At 35.0% G+C, this 15,418-nt stretch overlaps 1 protein-coding gene across 48 annotated transcripts in view; it reads left to right on the plus strand.

The window, feature by feature from the left end:
• The window catches only part of RIMS2 (regulating synaptic membrane exocytosis 2), a 489,705-nt gene that overhangs the window by 288,540 nt on the left and 185,747 nt on the right, over positions 1 to 15,418 (plus strand). For 33 of the 48 annotated variants that reach the window (XM_049817916.1, XM_049817521.1, XM_049817538.1 and 30 more), the window contains 2 exons: positions 7,201 to 7,227; positions 14,505 to 14,573. In XM_049817916.1, the coding sequence (XP_049673873.1) occupies positions 7,201 to 7,227; positions 14,505 to 14,573 (96 nt within the window). The remainder of the gene's footprint in view (positions 1 to 7,200; positions 7,228 to 14,504; positions 14,574 to 15,418) is intronic. The other 15 variants (XM_049817582.1, XM_049817622.1, XM_049817745.1 and 12 more) reach the window with 1 other exon arrangement.

A 15,418-nucleotide genomic window follows, 5' to 3' on the forward strand; every position in this document is an offset into this window, starting at 1 on the left:
TTTTGAGTCATTGTATGTGAGTGTGTGTGTGCACATGTTACACGCAAGCTCACAGAAACATATGCGTGTGTAGCCAGGCAAACAAGCTTTGATATTTCATATGTTCCATGTGGATTCTCTATTACCTAATCCCTTGTATATAAGTATTTCAAGTAGTTGACAGTTTTTGTGTCTGTGCACTGGATGGTGAGAAGGGTTAAAATGCTCCATATCATAATGTTCTGAGATAGATATATTAACAGAGAGTTACAGTGCATACCCTTCAAGCTTTAAGATTATACTTATCCAGAAGAGGAGGAAAGAAATGATAGTGAACAGCTAAGTTCTGTTTCAATTCAGTCCTCTTCTGTCTTCTCAAGTACCATGACTTGTTTCAGTAAAGTTTTAAAATTATTTTTCTTTTATCTTTTCTGGCATCTTGTAACACATTTTAGGAAGTTAAATTTTCCATGTAAAATTACTTTTACAGACCAGCCCACATTTCAGTATCTGCTTGTATGTGAAGTTAGTGAAATTCTGTTTTTCAGGAAATATTCAGTCCTGCAAACAAACCCTGTTTGTTTAAAGTAATTCCTGTCTGTGTAGTAAATGACTGCCACGAAGAATGACTAAAACAGTAACTGCTTTATTTTGGAAAAGACTAGTAATACTTGACTAAAGATCTGTTCAATGATACTGAATCAAAATTTGAAAGTCAATAAGCTTTGTTAATACTAACACTAACAAATGCTAACAGTAATACTAATAATGTGCTTAACTGAGCAATCTTATATGCCTGCCTGCAAATGTGGAGGGAAAGACTTATCAAAATTTCTGGTTTGGTGAAACACAAAGTTTTGGTGTAGAAGTCCTGTTTTTCAACGAAGATGATTTAGCCTGACTCTTCCCAGAGCAGTACTTTGACAACTTGAGGTTCTAAAAACTTCAGCCAAAGAAGCAGTGTCAGATATTCACTGTGATTGCTGGAGAATTCACATACTCCTACAATAAAGTATGATATTTGCATTCATACTGAGATCGGAATCCCATAAAGCAGGATTTTCTCTAGTGTCTAGTAGAATACATCTACTTCTTGAATCTTTGTGTGTCACAAATGACTTTCAGTTTCAACAGATAGTTGTAAATGTAATGAACAAGGTCTCAGAATTAAAATTCCCCCTTTTGGGGGACTGAAAAGGCATCCAAATGGAAATTCAGCATCTGGTCAGAGTTCTGCAATGGTAGCGTAATACACTTAGCAATTAAAAAATACTTTTTTTTTTTTTTAAAATCGGTGTCACACCTCTGAAATGGAAATAAAAGTATTTCTTGGTGTCCAGAGAGGTGCTGGAATATCCTATTGGAGATATCCAGAACTCAGTTGGACAAGGCCATAAGCAATGCAATGTAAGTTGGCCAAGCCTGAAACAGGCGTTGCACCAGATGGCCTCCAAAAAGCTCTTCCCAACCTAAATGTCATCACAAGGGCACTGGTGAAGGGCAGACAGCACATCTTATGACTTTGTCTTCACTAAATAAAATATTTATAATACGTTAACACCATATAGAAGTCTGTTTCTTTTACTTTTTTTTTTTTTGGAGGTTTCAAAAGAATATTAAGTTAAACTTAACATCTTCGTTTGTTGTGTCTGAAGCTCTTTCTCCAGTGGCACATTATGACAATGTGAAAAAAATCTCCAGTATGAAGAGAAGGCATGTCTTGCAAGTTTGTCTATCTTTTTCAAAGCACATCTCAGAATGTGCTGTTGCACAGAGGCTGATTTCAATTTCTGGGGCTGCAAAATCTGAGCAGTTCAGTCCTCCCACCTTTTGTTCATTTCTGTGATGCCTCTATATATAGAATTAGTGAGTACAATATGAAGTACTTCAGTGCATGCCCCCAAAAATTGTTAGTGTGAGAAATAACGAGAGAGATATTTTGAATTACAAGGTTGTTTGTTGTTTGTATAAATACACATCTACACATCTAAGCTTACTTATCTTCATGATTGCCAAGTAGCTATAAATATATATATTTGAAGACAATACTTAAATGTTATTTTCCAATGGTAGTTTAAAAGAACCACCTACACTTACCATTTACCTCTATTTTCTTTTTAATATCACTGAATTGTAACATTCCTGAAGAAGAGCAGACACAGCCCTGAAGACTGAACTCCTATATTTACAGATAGCCAGTAGCAAAGTGTGAGCTTGCCACAGAACCCCATATGCCATTTCTTTAGGAACCTGCTTTCAGAGGCAGTAGCTTAGTTTCTACATGTATTTATCTCTCAATATCTTTGAGTGGGCGTTATGTTGTGGTACAGACTGATCTAAACCAGCTGTCCACCTTCTCTTGCCCAGTCCTCTGATCCATATAATCCATTAACTTCCTAGTGATAAAGGATCATTACTATGTTTTTTACTTACAATTTTTTTTGAAAGACATCTACTTAGAAACTGGAACTAATATAGTGCATAGGATTATGACTTACTAGGTGTTTCAGCTAATTATATTTCAGATTTTCATAAACTGACTGGGTTTATCCAATAAGTATATTTTAAGCTTTTTCTTATGTGAAATGTGAGGTAATGAGTAGGTCTATTTTATTCATTGTGCTGAACTTTTGAAGTGAATTTTTAAAATGGCTTCATTTTCTCTAACATTTGACATAAAATCAGCCATACATTAAGAATTCCAGACAGCATTAACTAGAATTACAGACAAACTGAAGTTCTTTTTATATTGTCTCTGAAAAGAGATTGTAAACAGAAAAACAAAGATAATTTTTAAAAAAGATTTGGGAATTCATGTTGTTGGTTAGGCCACAGTATTATTGTTCCATCTCACATTAGGTAAGAGGTTTACTACAGATTACATTGAAAATTGAATGTGATTTGAATGGTGTGTTCACAGTTAGGATCAATGGGATAGAAGTTATTGTTAGTATTACTATTTATTCAGAACTGATACAGAAATCAAGCAGGGTCTATACCATGGGATTACAAATCAAAAATTATTTCTCTCCATGTAGCCCAGAATACAGAGATAACAGACATCAAACTGGAACCACGGCATTCTTATTCAGTCTTTTACAGTTACGTCCATGCAATGTGTGCATTTGTGCAGTTTGAGCTGGTACTGTTTAGTTGATAAAGAATACTGTCTTATTGTGCATTTTGAAGAACAGCAATTGCTTCTAGTTTTATATTGACTCTGAATTTGTTTTAAAAGCAGACTGGGTTTTACTTCAAGTATTTTAAGAATTTCCCCATTACTTAGGATTAAAAAGTAACTTACACTAGTTTTCTAAGTCAGATTTTTCAGCTTTAAAACCAAACTGTCTGAATTATTGATCAGCAGACCACAGAGAGTGGGTCCACAGTGTAGATAAAAGCTAAATGCCCAAACAAGGGAAGAAATGTGAATATAACAGTAAAACCAGACATTTTCAGGTCTCTAGTTACAGCATAGGTATGTACAGCAGTGGAAGGAGAGCTTTTAATTGCTGTGAGAATGCAAAATATGGTTTGAAAAAGAAAAGTAAGTTTAATATTTTGAGCATCCTCAGTAAGGGAAAATTAGTAAATCTGTGTGAGATAAACTCTGCTGAAAACAAGATCTAGATTTTAGAAATGACAGAGTCTGGAAATCAACATGTAGAAGTCCAAAATGGTGGATCAAATTGTATTTTTTCAAGAACTGAACACCAGAAAAATCAGTCAGAATCAAAATAATTGTAAATAAATAGACTTTGAAGTAGCTTTTATTGGAAGGGAATTTGACTTTCATCACTTTTAGAATTAAAGTCATCAATGACTCCATTCACTGAGTTTCATGATTCTTAAAGTATATTTAAAAAGTCTGGAGGGAGAGAAATTACAATAATGCGTATTTAAACTGTGGGGACACAAATGGAGTATCTTTATGTTCAACAAAAAAATCTGCATATAGTGTGCAAAACCCCTATATATAACATCCCCTTTTTGAATTTTATGTATTCATTCAGATGGGAATAAAAATTTCTATAGTGCATAAGCAAAGTGTTTTGAATCACATGAAAAGTTTTTGTCATCTTCTTTTGTCGGCTTTGTACCTTTTCCCGAGTCAGACTATATTTTCTGGGGCAATGCTGAGACTTTAACATGGAAAATATTATTACATCTGACTAAAAAAACCAAACTGATAGACTGAATTCACAAATAAAGGACCCCACTGCTTAGTAGTTTTTGAAAAATATATTTGGATGGACTTGTCATTGCTGGGTGCTGCGGGGTTTTTTTTAAAAGTTCTGTGGCTGTGCCATCAAATCAAAGATATGTTGAATGTTATAACTGTTAATTCAAGCCCTCTCTTCCATTATTTAATCTTTAAAAATTTCAAGTCTGTATTGTAGAACGTTAAGAGATACACTTGGTAGTACCAAAATCATTAGAGTTTAATAATAATTAATTACAATCTACCTGAAACTTTACCCTCTGAAATCTGAGCCTCTGCATTTCACACCTCAGTCTTCTAATGAAAGCTATTGACTTCCTTGGAACTCTGTGGAGTCTCATTTTACTGCAGAATCAGGATCATGCTGTCTCAGCAATTTCCTTTTAGTTTGTTGTGAATATGGTAAGTCAGTGTGATAATTTTAAATCAGTGTCACCAAATCTTACTTGAGGGAATTACAATAAAGCTGTTCACTAGTAGGAAAGCGAGTTGTACTTAATGGGAACATGCATCAGTGACTTTTTTTCAAATTATAATATGGAGCATTTTATGGTCAGTGACACAGACTATGAATGATGAATGTATTATAAGAATTTTACCTTAGAGGGCAAGAATAACACTAATTTTTCTCTTTCATGCTTCTTCCTTAATTTTTCTCTTTCTTTTATGGAGCACAGGCCTTGGGCATGTTATCTTTGTTTGCATGCATTGCTGTTTTATTCATAGAATATGGATATATATGCCAGTATTGTATCTATTATACACCTATGATTTATTTATTCTATTTATTGTACATCTATTGTTTATTAAATACTTTAATTAAAAGGTATTTAACATGATACAGGGGTGTCTGAAAAGGCCTTAAACTATTCAAAATATTTTTCTTTTCCCTAATAAAAGAAATATTTAATATATTAATTTTGTGTTGTTTGAAAATTTTAAAATCAATATTGTTAAATTGTAATTAAACTACAAAAATACTTAAAATCCTGTTCTGAAGCAGTTTAAGGGAATTTGATTATTTGTAACATTGTTGCTCTGGTTACTTGATAGAATAATGTTATTAAACTACTCTTCTGTCATGTAATGATGACAGAAAAGCAATGCCCTTTGTTGAAAAAACTCAGTGGATAGGGTAAAGTAACCTTGATAGGCAGTCAATAAATAGCAAGTCAAGTGACCTTTAAAAAGATTCTAAAAGATACAGGTCCATACAGTAGCTTCCTTTTCTGGCTAAAGGTAGAGTGTATTTTTTTTTTTCTAATTCTTGAAGCGTAATAAACTATCATATAACAGTGTGATGGTTCTGATAAAGTTTTCAGATGGGCTTAATACTCTTCTGACTTTTTCCTTTCTGTATTATAACCATACAGAAACAAACACGGCTTCCTTAGTCCTCATTCCAATTATAATCTCAGGGGTTTTATATTCTTGTGGTCTTCAAGAAGCTCTACCCTCTTACAGATCTTTCCAGAAGTTAAAATCAGAAAGTCTATTGGTTTTAATTATATAAATAATTTCTAGACTGTGTTAATTGATTTTTTAAATTTTTTTTTTTTTGATGGCACTCTTGAACCTTTGGTGACTTTCTGATGTTGCTGGAATAAACTAGAAAACTTCTCCATACTCCATTTTTCATAATTTTGTAGCCAAAGAAGCTTCAATTTTTCATGGAATTTGTAACTGGAAGAGATTAGTACCATGGAATACAAATATTAGAGAAGTTATGCAGTAAAGCTCCCATCTAAAAGTTAGTAAATGATGCTGAACGCACCACCCCCCACCCCCCCAATTCACATTCCAATTATATAACCTAATGGAATTCTGGAGCTGGGCCATAAAAATTAATTATGTTTGTCAAAAATCCAATTTGAAAATACAGAGAGTTAGAAATTCTAAGTAGTAGATGATTTAGTGATATGGTCTACATATTAAAATAGTTAGTACCTGGATGTCAGAAAAAGTGTGACTTCCCAGAAGGTACCTAGTCATCCAGTGAATTCTTAACAGCACCAGTTAGCAAGAAATTGAATTTTTCATTTTTCCTCTAGTTGTCATATCTTGTCATCTGAGGTGCATCATTTACTCATGGACTATCACTCTTTAGTTTTTAAGATGGTGTCTGTGAGCTGTTCAGCTGTAAGGAATAAAAACATTCATAACGTCTTGCTAATGTCAAGATACTATTCATGTTATTCTGACTTCCTGGCTTCTTCATATTACCTAATGGAAGTCACATTTACAAAATCTACAAATGCAAAGTAACAATTCACATTTCCATAATTGTCCAGATATTTGCACAATATTATATTGTCAAGTTTAGAAAAACTGGTATGGCTCTATGGAAAGCTAAAATACATAAACCAGCCAGGAACTTAAGGAATGCAAACAATAAATCAGATATTGCAACTATTTAGTCATTGTGCTCATATTAGGACTCTTAAATTCACTGTTAACAATGATGATGTAGATAAGGTATTAATGTATGTACATATTTGCCTAATCAAGACCTAACTGGAGACAGAAGATTGACTGGAACATCACTTCTGAGTCTGTTAAATTTAAATAGGATTCATAGCTCAGGAAAGTTCTGCTAATAACTTCCTGCTGAGTTGCCAACAGCAGCGTGCAGTAACTTTAAGGGTAGCAGCTCATATTGTATGCCTAGCTGAACATACATTTTGTCCTTAAAACATTAAACACTTGCTTATAGTAAGGTGTGCAGCTGTGTTTTAGAACTGAAAATTACTGTAATAGCTCTACTAGTCCTCCATGGCTACTGTGTATAAATGTTGATCCAGAAGTGATTGGCATTTTTGTGGTTTAATTTCTCCTAGCTGCTTAAGTTTTATTGTTTTGAATGAATGTGGCCACAATATCAAATTCTTCAGTCTCCAGCAGCAATTATAACAAAGTTTAAGGTTCTAACCATCCCTGTTACATGTATTGATTCATGTATTTTTTCCTGACACTACTTCATTTCAATATTTGTTTTCCAGATAAAGGCTTATATTCATATAATTCAGGTAAATTTTCAGCATGCCAGAAATGCTTATTGCTTCCATATACATGCAAAATTTAATTTGATATTGTATTCGTGTGCTTTTGCTACCTGTTGTGCAGATGCTAAATTGCTTAAATGTTCTTTGGCTTTTCTTGTCTGCTTTTCAGTCATAGGTCTTTTGTTGGCTTTCTTTCTCTATTCTTAACATCTCAGTATTGATATTGATATTGGTACTGGAACACTATACTTGCTTTGCCCGCCTTTATTTTATGTAGAGCTTTGGTAGGTAAACTGTAGTGAGCTGTATTAACTATACTAGGAAAATGCTATTTTGCTTAAGCTATATTAAAAGGAACACTGTTGTATTACAGCTATTTGAGAACTAGTGTAAGTATTTTTAGAATACAGACATGGGGTAAGTGAAGTACTGGCAAAATCAGTATTTATACTGACATGTAATTTTACAGTTTCATATTGATTTAAATCCCCAGTTACAAATCCAATTGCTATATCTGAGAACTTTGCCTTAATTAAATATAAATAAATTAATAATTTACAGCTTGAATTTTGTAGTGCATTTCATGTGGGACTTTTTGCTGTTCCTGCAGTTTTAATTATGGGAATCTCTTTGAGAATTGGTTCGTCTAATTATCTCTTAGTTATGTTTAAAAAATGAAACATATTGTTAAGAAAATAGATCCAATACCATGGTGGAGAGAAACAAAAACCCCACAGGGTGTTTCTTGAGAGTAGTACTAATAAAACCCAGTTTCCATTATATCTACCTTTAGTCTCCCATGTCTCTTCTATTCCATTCTCTCCTAAATAATTCTACATTCTTCTCATGTTTTATGATATCTTCATATGGGAAGAGACCGTATTTGCTGTGATGACTGTGGACTTGTGCACATGTGGATTAGCCACAAATTTTAGCTTGATAACGTTTCTTTTTCATTAAGGGGTTCTGATTTGTATCTCTCTCTTCTATCCAGCAACCATTTTCAAAGATCTGTAGGAACTTAATTAAATTTGGTATTTATACCCCTCTGTCAATATAGATTGAATTGGTCAAAACTATAAAACCCCCACTGTTTTGTGCAGGAGGTTAAAGTGACAGATTGACATGGAGACAGCAGGACTGCATGAGAAATTAGCTCACATTAAGAACCCTCAGGCACAGACTGGATGAATATGAGAGAGCAAATTCTTAAGACAGTTGTTGTGAGACTGATTTTAGGCTTGCTTATATGTCAGCTTTGAACACAGAACAATTACAGGCATTGCTAAGTTACTTTAAGTGTTTGTGAAAGCCTTCTGTGAGCTTCAGGGAAGGAGCTCATAAGCATGCTTCACTACCCCTTGTTCCCCCAAGGAGTCCACAAAACCCTGTAAAAGCTTCCTGCATTGTAAGGGACAGAATCCCCAGCTCAGGAGCTCGGTCTACTTTCTTTTTCCTTTTTTTTTTTTTCTCAACAAGAAAACCAGAGAATTTCTGAGCCATAAATCTGGCGCTTCCTTCTGTATTTAAGCTGATTAAATTTTATTTCTCATTCTATCCCCTGCCCGAGTCCATTCTGATAACTATATTGGTTGGCCATATAGGCTTTAGTAGGGTTTTGAACCTTGTGTTGGTCTTCTCTTGAGGCCTTTATCAGAAATATCAATGGGCAATATATGGAGCACAAAAGGTATTATATCTTGCATTGTTTCCCCTGTATATTAATAATAGAGTGGAGCACAGCTCTGTGCCAACTTCGTTTGTCATGTAGTATTCAGAATACCTTCAAGAGCTCTCCACAGATTTTGGTTGCTTTGCAAGAAAATATTTATGATTGCATATTGTTTCATTCATTGGGAAGAGTTCTGGTTATTTAGAATGTTGTTATGGAGAGAAATGTGATTCTGTTGAAATAGAATAGAATAGAATAATTTTGGTTGGCAGGGACTTACAATGATCATCTAGTCCAACTTCCTGACCAGTTCAGGTCTGAGCAAAAGTTAAAGCATGTTATTAAATGCATTGTCCAAATGCTTCTTAAACACTGACAAGCATGGGACATCCAAAGAAGGTTCTCTAAAAATTTCTTCAATGATTTCCACATTATTTTTACTCAGAAGTTGTTAAAGCTTTCCATGGCCACCAACGCTGCAGCCCATGAAAAGTTACCAAAAAAATAAGTATTTGATTCATAAAATGGAATTAAACATCTCAGTTCTTTCTTCACATTATTCCTAGCCATCAAGATGAAAAAAGGGAAGGTTTTTAAACTAAGACACTACTGTATTTTAAATTCTTCTTCTGCCTATTAGAAAGTAAAAATGTAAACAGGAAAAACAGTAAAGTAGTAAAAATTTACATACAAATTACTTTTAAAATGGCAATTGAAAATAATGGGCCTAATGGTTTTTAGGTGGTGGAGTTTTTCCCCAACCCTGCAATGAAAGGTACAGTGCAAGTGCTATAAACTTCCAGTTCTAGTGTGTACACGCTCTTGCAGAGTTGTCGTGCTGTGTGGGATGGTAGCTTGTGCAGCAGCAGCAGGGAAGGAGGTAGGTGTGGGAGGGAAGGAGGATGCTGAGGGTTATCAAATTCTGATGGGGAGGTTCTCCTCTTTCCCCAAGGTAAGCTGTCCCTGGAAAACAGTTTTATTGATAGTTTAAGGCTATTAAACCAAAACCTGCTAAAGTGAATAGGAATATATCTTTTGATTTCACTGGGGTTGGGGTTATGCTGAATCAAGGCTTTTTTTAATGTGGCTTACACTAGCTAATCATACAGCATGGGGTGTTTTTTGTCTTCAGTTTGTAACTGTAATAACCATTAATCCTGGTGGAAGGCATTCAAAAGTCTGTATTTACCATCTGTTACCACCCAGTTATCAGACAAAATGGTAATAATGTCCCTAAGAATGTTTCATTAATAAGCTATATTCTAGTTCAATGGCAGTGAGACTTAATTAATGCCATTCCTTATGTTTAAAATCCATCAAAGAAAAAGTTAGTTAAATGCAAACCATTGGCACCAATGTGTTTATTTGATGCACCCAGTGTCCTGGGTGTTACATGCTTAAACTTTGTACTGAATTTTGAATTTATGTTGGAATACATTTAATCATTTTGCTCTTGAAATTTTTAACATATTTGTCAAACACTGTAAGATATTCTTTAAAAGACTAAATAACAGTTTCATTAGCAATATTCATTTGGAATCATTTGTGAGAGGCTTCATTGTCACATTTCCCAGATGAACTATGAATTGTCCTTTCTCTGTTTTATGATCAGTGGTTCCCATCACTTAGTGGTAAATAATGAAGTGGTATTTTGACAAGATGTGGCTAAGGTGGGATTGAAGCCTAAATCTTCAACTTTACATTGTCAACAGGTTAAAAAGAAAATTACCATCTAAAATTAATATATAGCAGATGAAATACTCTTGCAAAAATTATAAGAAATATTAAACTAAGCTGCCAGCAATTACACTGCTATTTCAAATACTCAGTTCAATAAAGAATTTTGACCTGTGCGCTTTCTAGTTTGTTCCATTTCTGAAGTTAATGGGAGACATTTTAAATAAATACAATCTGATTCCGTTGCAGAAGTTACATATTCCATGCAGTACTTCTTGACAATACATATTTGACATGCTTTCTTTCCTCTGTCCTTCCTGAAAACATTGATTTCCAAAGATAAAACCAAGTAACTAATTCTGACTTCTTAATTTCTTCTGACTTCTGACTTCTTAACCAATGTTTAAATTTACATTTATAAGTAAATGTGAAACATTACTTAAACATGATTATTCTTCAGTTGGTTTAAGGCTGTTAGAGTTGACTTAAGGTAGCCTCTACTGGAGGAGAGAACAGATGTTCTGATCTGAACAAGCTTCGTATCTCGTCTTACAGATAAAGTTTTTGTATTTAAGGGATGTCAGCTATTACAGGAGACTTCCCTCTTCACAGCAGGAAAGGCAATTGGAGAAAGCCCTGAAATCTGATTCTTCCCTTGATGCTACTCTTTCCCTACACTCATCCTTAGGGCAGGTCTCAATCCTGGCCCGTTCACTTTCCCCATGCCCCAGCTCTTCCCTGCAGCTTGGATGGGAGTGAAGACAGAGGTCTGTATATAAAAAGAGAAAAGCATCTCTAGATCCTGGAAGTTGATTTGGAGTTGAGGTATTAGGAGATTCTGGAAAAGGTGGATGTTGTTTGAGGAGACAGAGGGAGAGAGAGAGAGAGAGAGACCCCTGTCTTTTATACCCGTGGTCGGTTGAAGCTTCTTAGTCTCTCTTCTCTGCCAGATGTATCCTGTGACTACTACAACATATAATTTTAGCTATGCAGCTGGGAAGTCTAGAGCCCATTGTGACAACAGCTGGCTATTTTAATCCTCAAAGATGCAAATCTCTTCTCCAGAATAGAGAATATAATATTCTAAAAATACATTAAAGCAGATGTACTTAGTTGTAAATATAAACATAAATAAAAAGCAGCCTCAGTTGTAATTAATTAGATTCATTCATAAGGATGAATTAGATGATGAGTAAATGACATTCATTTAAATCATAGTTGAGTCAGCCCTCTTACGTCTTTCATGATACAAAACTTTCCCAGCATCCATGTGATGAGCATCAGCAAACTGTTCGGTTGCTCTCATCTTCCCATTCCACAGCCCTCTCTCTCTGATAGAGCCTGAGCGATGTTATTGGCATCTCTGCACAGCAGCCACAGTCCTGCTGCCAGAGCAGTACCAGGGTTGCCAGAGGCCAGAATTGCACTGCTCTGCACTCCCTTCGGGGGGCTTCTGCCTTTTAGATCCCAGTCAAATCCCAGCCAGACTAGTAGGGCTCTCTTGCTTAGATATTGTCCTTATTTAATGACCTGGGTTTGAATTAGTGGCTAAGGCGGATGGAGACTAATCCTTCTTGCTCACTGGCATGTATGTCACCACACGAGTAGAAGGCTCTGCTGCAAATAGCAGCAGGAACAGCATCACAGGTGGAATGGATGCTCTTTCTTTGGGGAGCAAGAGCGATTTTCACTGGGCCTCTGTGGTACTATAAGAAAATAATCAGATTGAATATTGTCCTTGTCAGACTTAATTGCTTTTGGAAATCCTGATTCTCAGAGTCCATTAGGAGGCTGAAAACTTTCCCTTCACCCCTGCCCTCATCTTCTAGGTCTTCTCAACTGCTAACTACGATCACTTGCTATTTCTTGTTTTAGAGAAAGACTTTACTTCTTGTTATTTCTTGAGTTCAAAGACACCTTTCCCCTTCCCCATTGTAGCATGGCTATTTCTAAACTTTTATAATAAATTGAACTAATAATTCTATCAGGTAAGAATTGCAGGGTATAGGAAACCAAAGCATGGCTTTCCTTGCACTAATTTTAATTTCCTATTTGTGAGGAAACCCCCAACCTTTACTGCAATTCAATAGCAATAATTAACATTGCTCTACTGGAATTGCATAATGTAATAGCAAGCTAGATTGTGTTTTCTGAGAATTAACACATATCACACTTATACCATGTTCTAGTTGAATAATTTTTAACAGACCATATTTTACCCCAAAGGAAATAGTCTGCAGTCTAGTTTATCAATTCATACACCCACATCTTGATTGCTGCAATCAGTTCTGACTTCTCATAAAAGGCACAGAAGAACTAGAAAACACACAAACAAATACAGCAGGAGCAATCAGAAATACAGAATAGTTTGCATATGTAAAGGAAATAAACAATGATATTTCAGCTCAGAAAAAGAGATGTCTGTGGGAGAATACAGAATGCTGATTCATGTTTCTCAGAATACAAAAGCTTGGAGGCCACTGTCTGAAATGACATAATAGAAATAAAACTGAGGGAAGTCTATTTCACACAATGCAAAATTAAACTGCAGAACTTACTGACATAGCATCTTATAGAGGCCAAGTGAATACTGTGACTCAAAAAGAAATTATGTGAATTTGTGGAGAATGGGTTGATTAATGACTTACAGTAAACAGGATGGCTTAGAAGTCTCAGTTGCCAGGGCCCCTGCCTGCTGAAAGCTAAAAGGGTGCAACACAGAAAACTTTTTCCATACAGATCTTGTAAGCACACTCTTTCCACTAAAGGAGGACCTTCCGCTATTCCATGGTGGGTAGACAGATGTTAGACAGTCTCACAAATGACAGCAGTTCTTATGATTTAAATAATTTCCAAAATTTCTTTAGACTAAAAAAAAAATTATTTTTGTCAAAAATCGTCTTAGCACTTGTTCTCCCAGTTTTCTGTTGGGAAAGGAGGGTGGGGATCCTTCTGTGCCAGTCACTCAGATAGAACATTAATCCTCCTTTGTCCTGGGTTTCTTTACATTTACTCCCAGTTTTTACTGGTATTTTTGTGTGTGTGTTTTTCAGAATAAATCATCCTGTGGTAGGAATAAAAAAAATTTTGCACACGATTAAAGGTTTGGTGACAATTAGATTAAAGCTTCTACCTTCCAGTTAGTTATTTTTAGATGGCCAGAGAATTAGAACAGACAAGCCATCTTGCTGAAGAACAGGGACTTTCACATTTAAAACAAGTAAATGAATAATTATTCACATGCCAGTGCTTAATCCTGATGTCAGCAATCAAATGCTGTTTAAAAGATGCCACAGAAGACCAAAGTAAAATTAAGCTAAACACAAACTGACACATATATTTGTCCTACGTGACCTACATTTTGGCTCTAATTATGGATGCGGAATCTGCTTTTGCCAACTAAGCTCTAGCTATTTTGACAGGTGTACTCTTACAGAGCGTTTAATAGTTTGCTGCCTCTAAAGTGTCACAGAGAGATTTTGTTTTTCAGGACACACTATATGTGTGAAGCTGCCTGTTCTCCTGATAATGATTACTAATACCCTAAAGAATCCATTTAATATTATTGCTATTATTAATTTTCCTGGTATTCAAAGACTTTGGGAGGCATGGTGCCTTGTATATGAAAACTTGGAAGATGAACAGTGTGATGCCAGGTTCTATATGGAATGAATACGTGTAGATAAAAAGTATATTTCATAAAAGCAATGTAGAGCTGTATTTCAACATTTCATTGTATATTACATTAAACACTTAGCTGATAGTAGTTGGTACGCTAATACATTTGCAATAATGTAACATTAATAATTTCCCTTATGTGCATAAATTAATGCTTCATTGTCTAGTATGAAGTCCTTACATTTCTTTATGTATTATTGGCTGAGGATAGTTATAACTTACAGGAAGATAAATGATGCATTTCTGATTTTTTTTTAATTTTTTTTTTTGGCAGGGTCCAAAAGAATCAGCGACAGTGAAGTCTCTGATTATGACTGTGATGATGGAATTGGTGTTGTTTCAGGTATTACTGTCTGAATTTACTCTTCTACGTTAAGTAGAAATCTTATTTATTTATAATTTATTAGTATGAACTTTATAATGGTTTTCTAGTGACAAGTAAGTAGAACCTAAGTGTGTATTTTTCCAACAGACATAAAATAAGTTTTATGGGTAATGCTTATTTAACCACAAAAATTACCAACAGAGGGAAAAAATCAATGTGTGAATTTCCTTGTTGCTTTTATAAAAAGCAACAATTGCACAAAAGTGTTTTTCCAGTAAATGTGAGGAACTGTTTGATTTTTTTTGACAGACATTTGGGTTTGATATACCCTTTAAAACTTTATGGTGGAATAATAACACTTCCAAAGGTCTGAAACCTGAACATTTAAGGTAGGGCAGGAGATAGCTTAACAGATAACCAGTTTTACTAAGAAGTATTGGAATTAGGAGTTTAATGAGTATTTGAGATAAAAGTTGTTATGTGAAAGAGTATTTCTCCTCCTCTTCTAAGAGAAAAGATAATACTGTAATCATAGCCGAAAACAATAAAATGAGAGAATCATATGCTTTTGCTGACTACAACAAGAGAATATATTTAGGATGCAGCCATGCCACCTTTAAACCAGTACTGATGGCTACTGGTGCCAGCAGAGAGTAGGCTGTACGGCTCAGTGTGTACTCCGTTACCCTACTGCTCTACTGAGATTTTTAACCCACTCAGAGTAGTTTGTGTTAGACAGTTTCTGGTTCCCTCAGCTCAGGTCTACCTAAATTGTACATATACAGTGATTTGTGTACCTTACTCAGCACAGGTGGAACAGTACATGCTGCCTGGTCTATGCAGCAGCTGTAAGACAGTGATCA

The sequence above is a fragment of the Accipiter gentilis genome, chromosome 2 (assembly GCF_929443795.1).
Source record: "Accipiter gentilis chromosome 2, bAccGen1.1, whole genome shotgun sequence".
In the NCBI taxonomy this organism is placed as follows: domain Eukaryota; kingdom Metazoa; phylum Chordata; class Aves; order Accipitriformes; family Accipitridae; genus Astur; species Astur gentilis.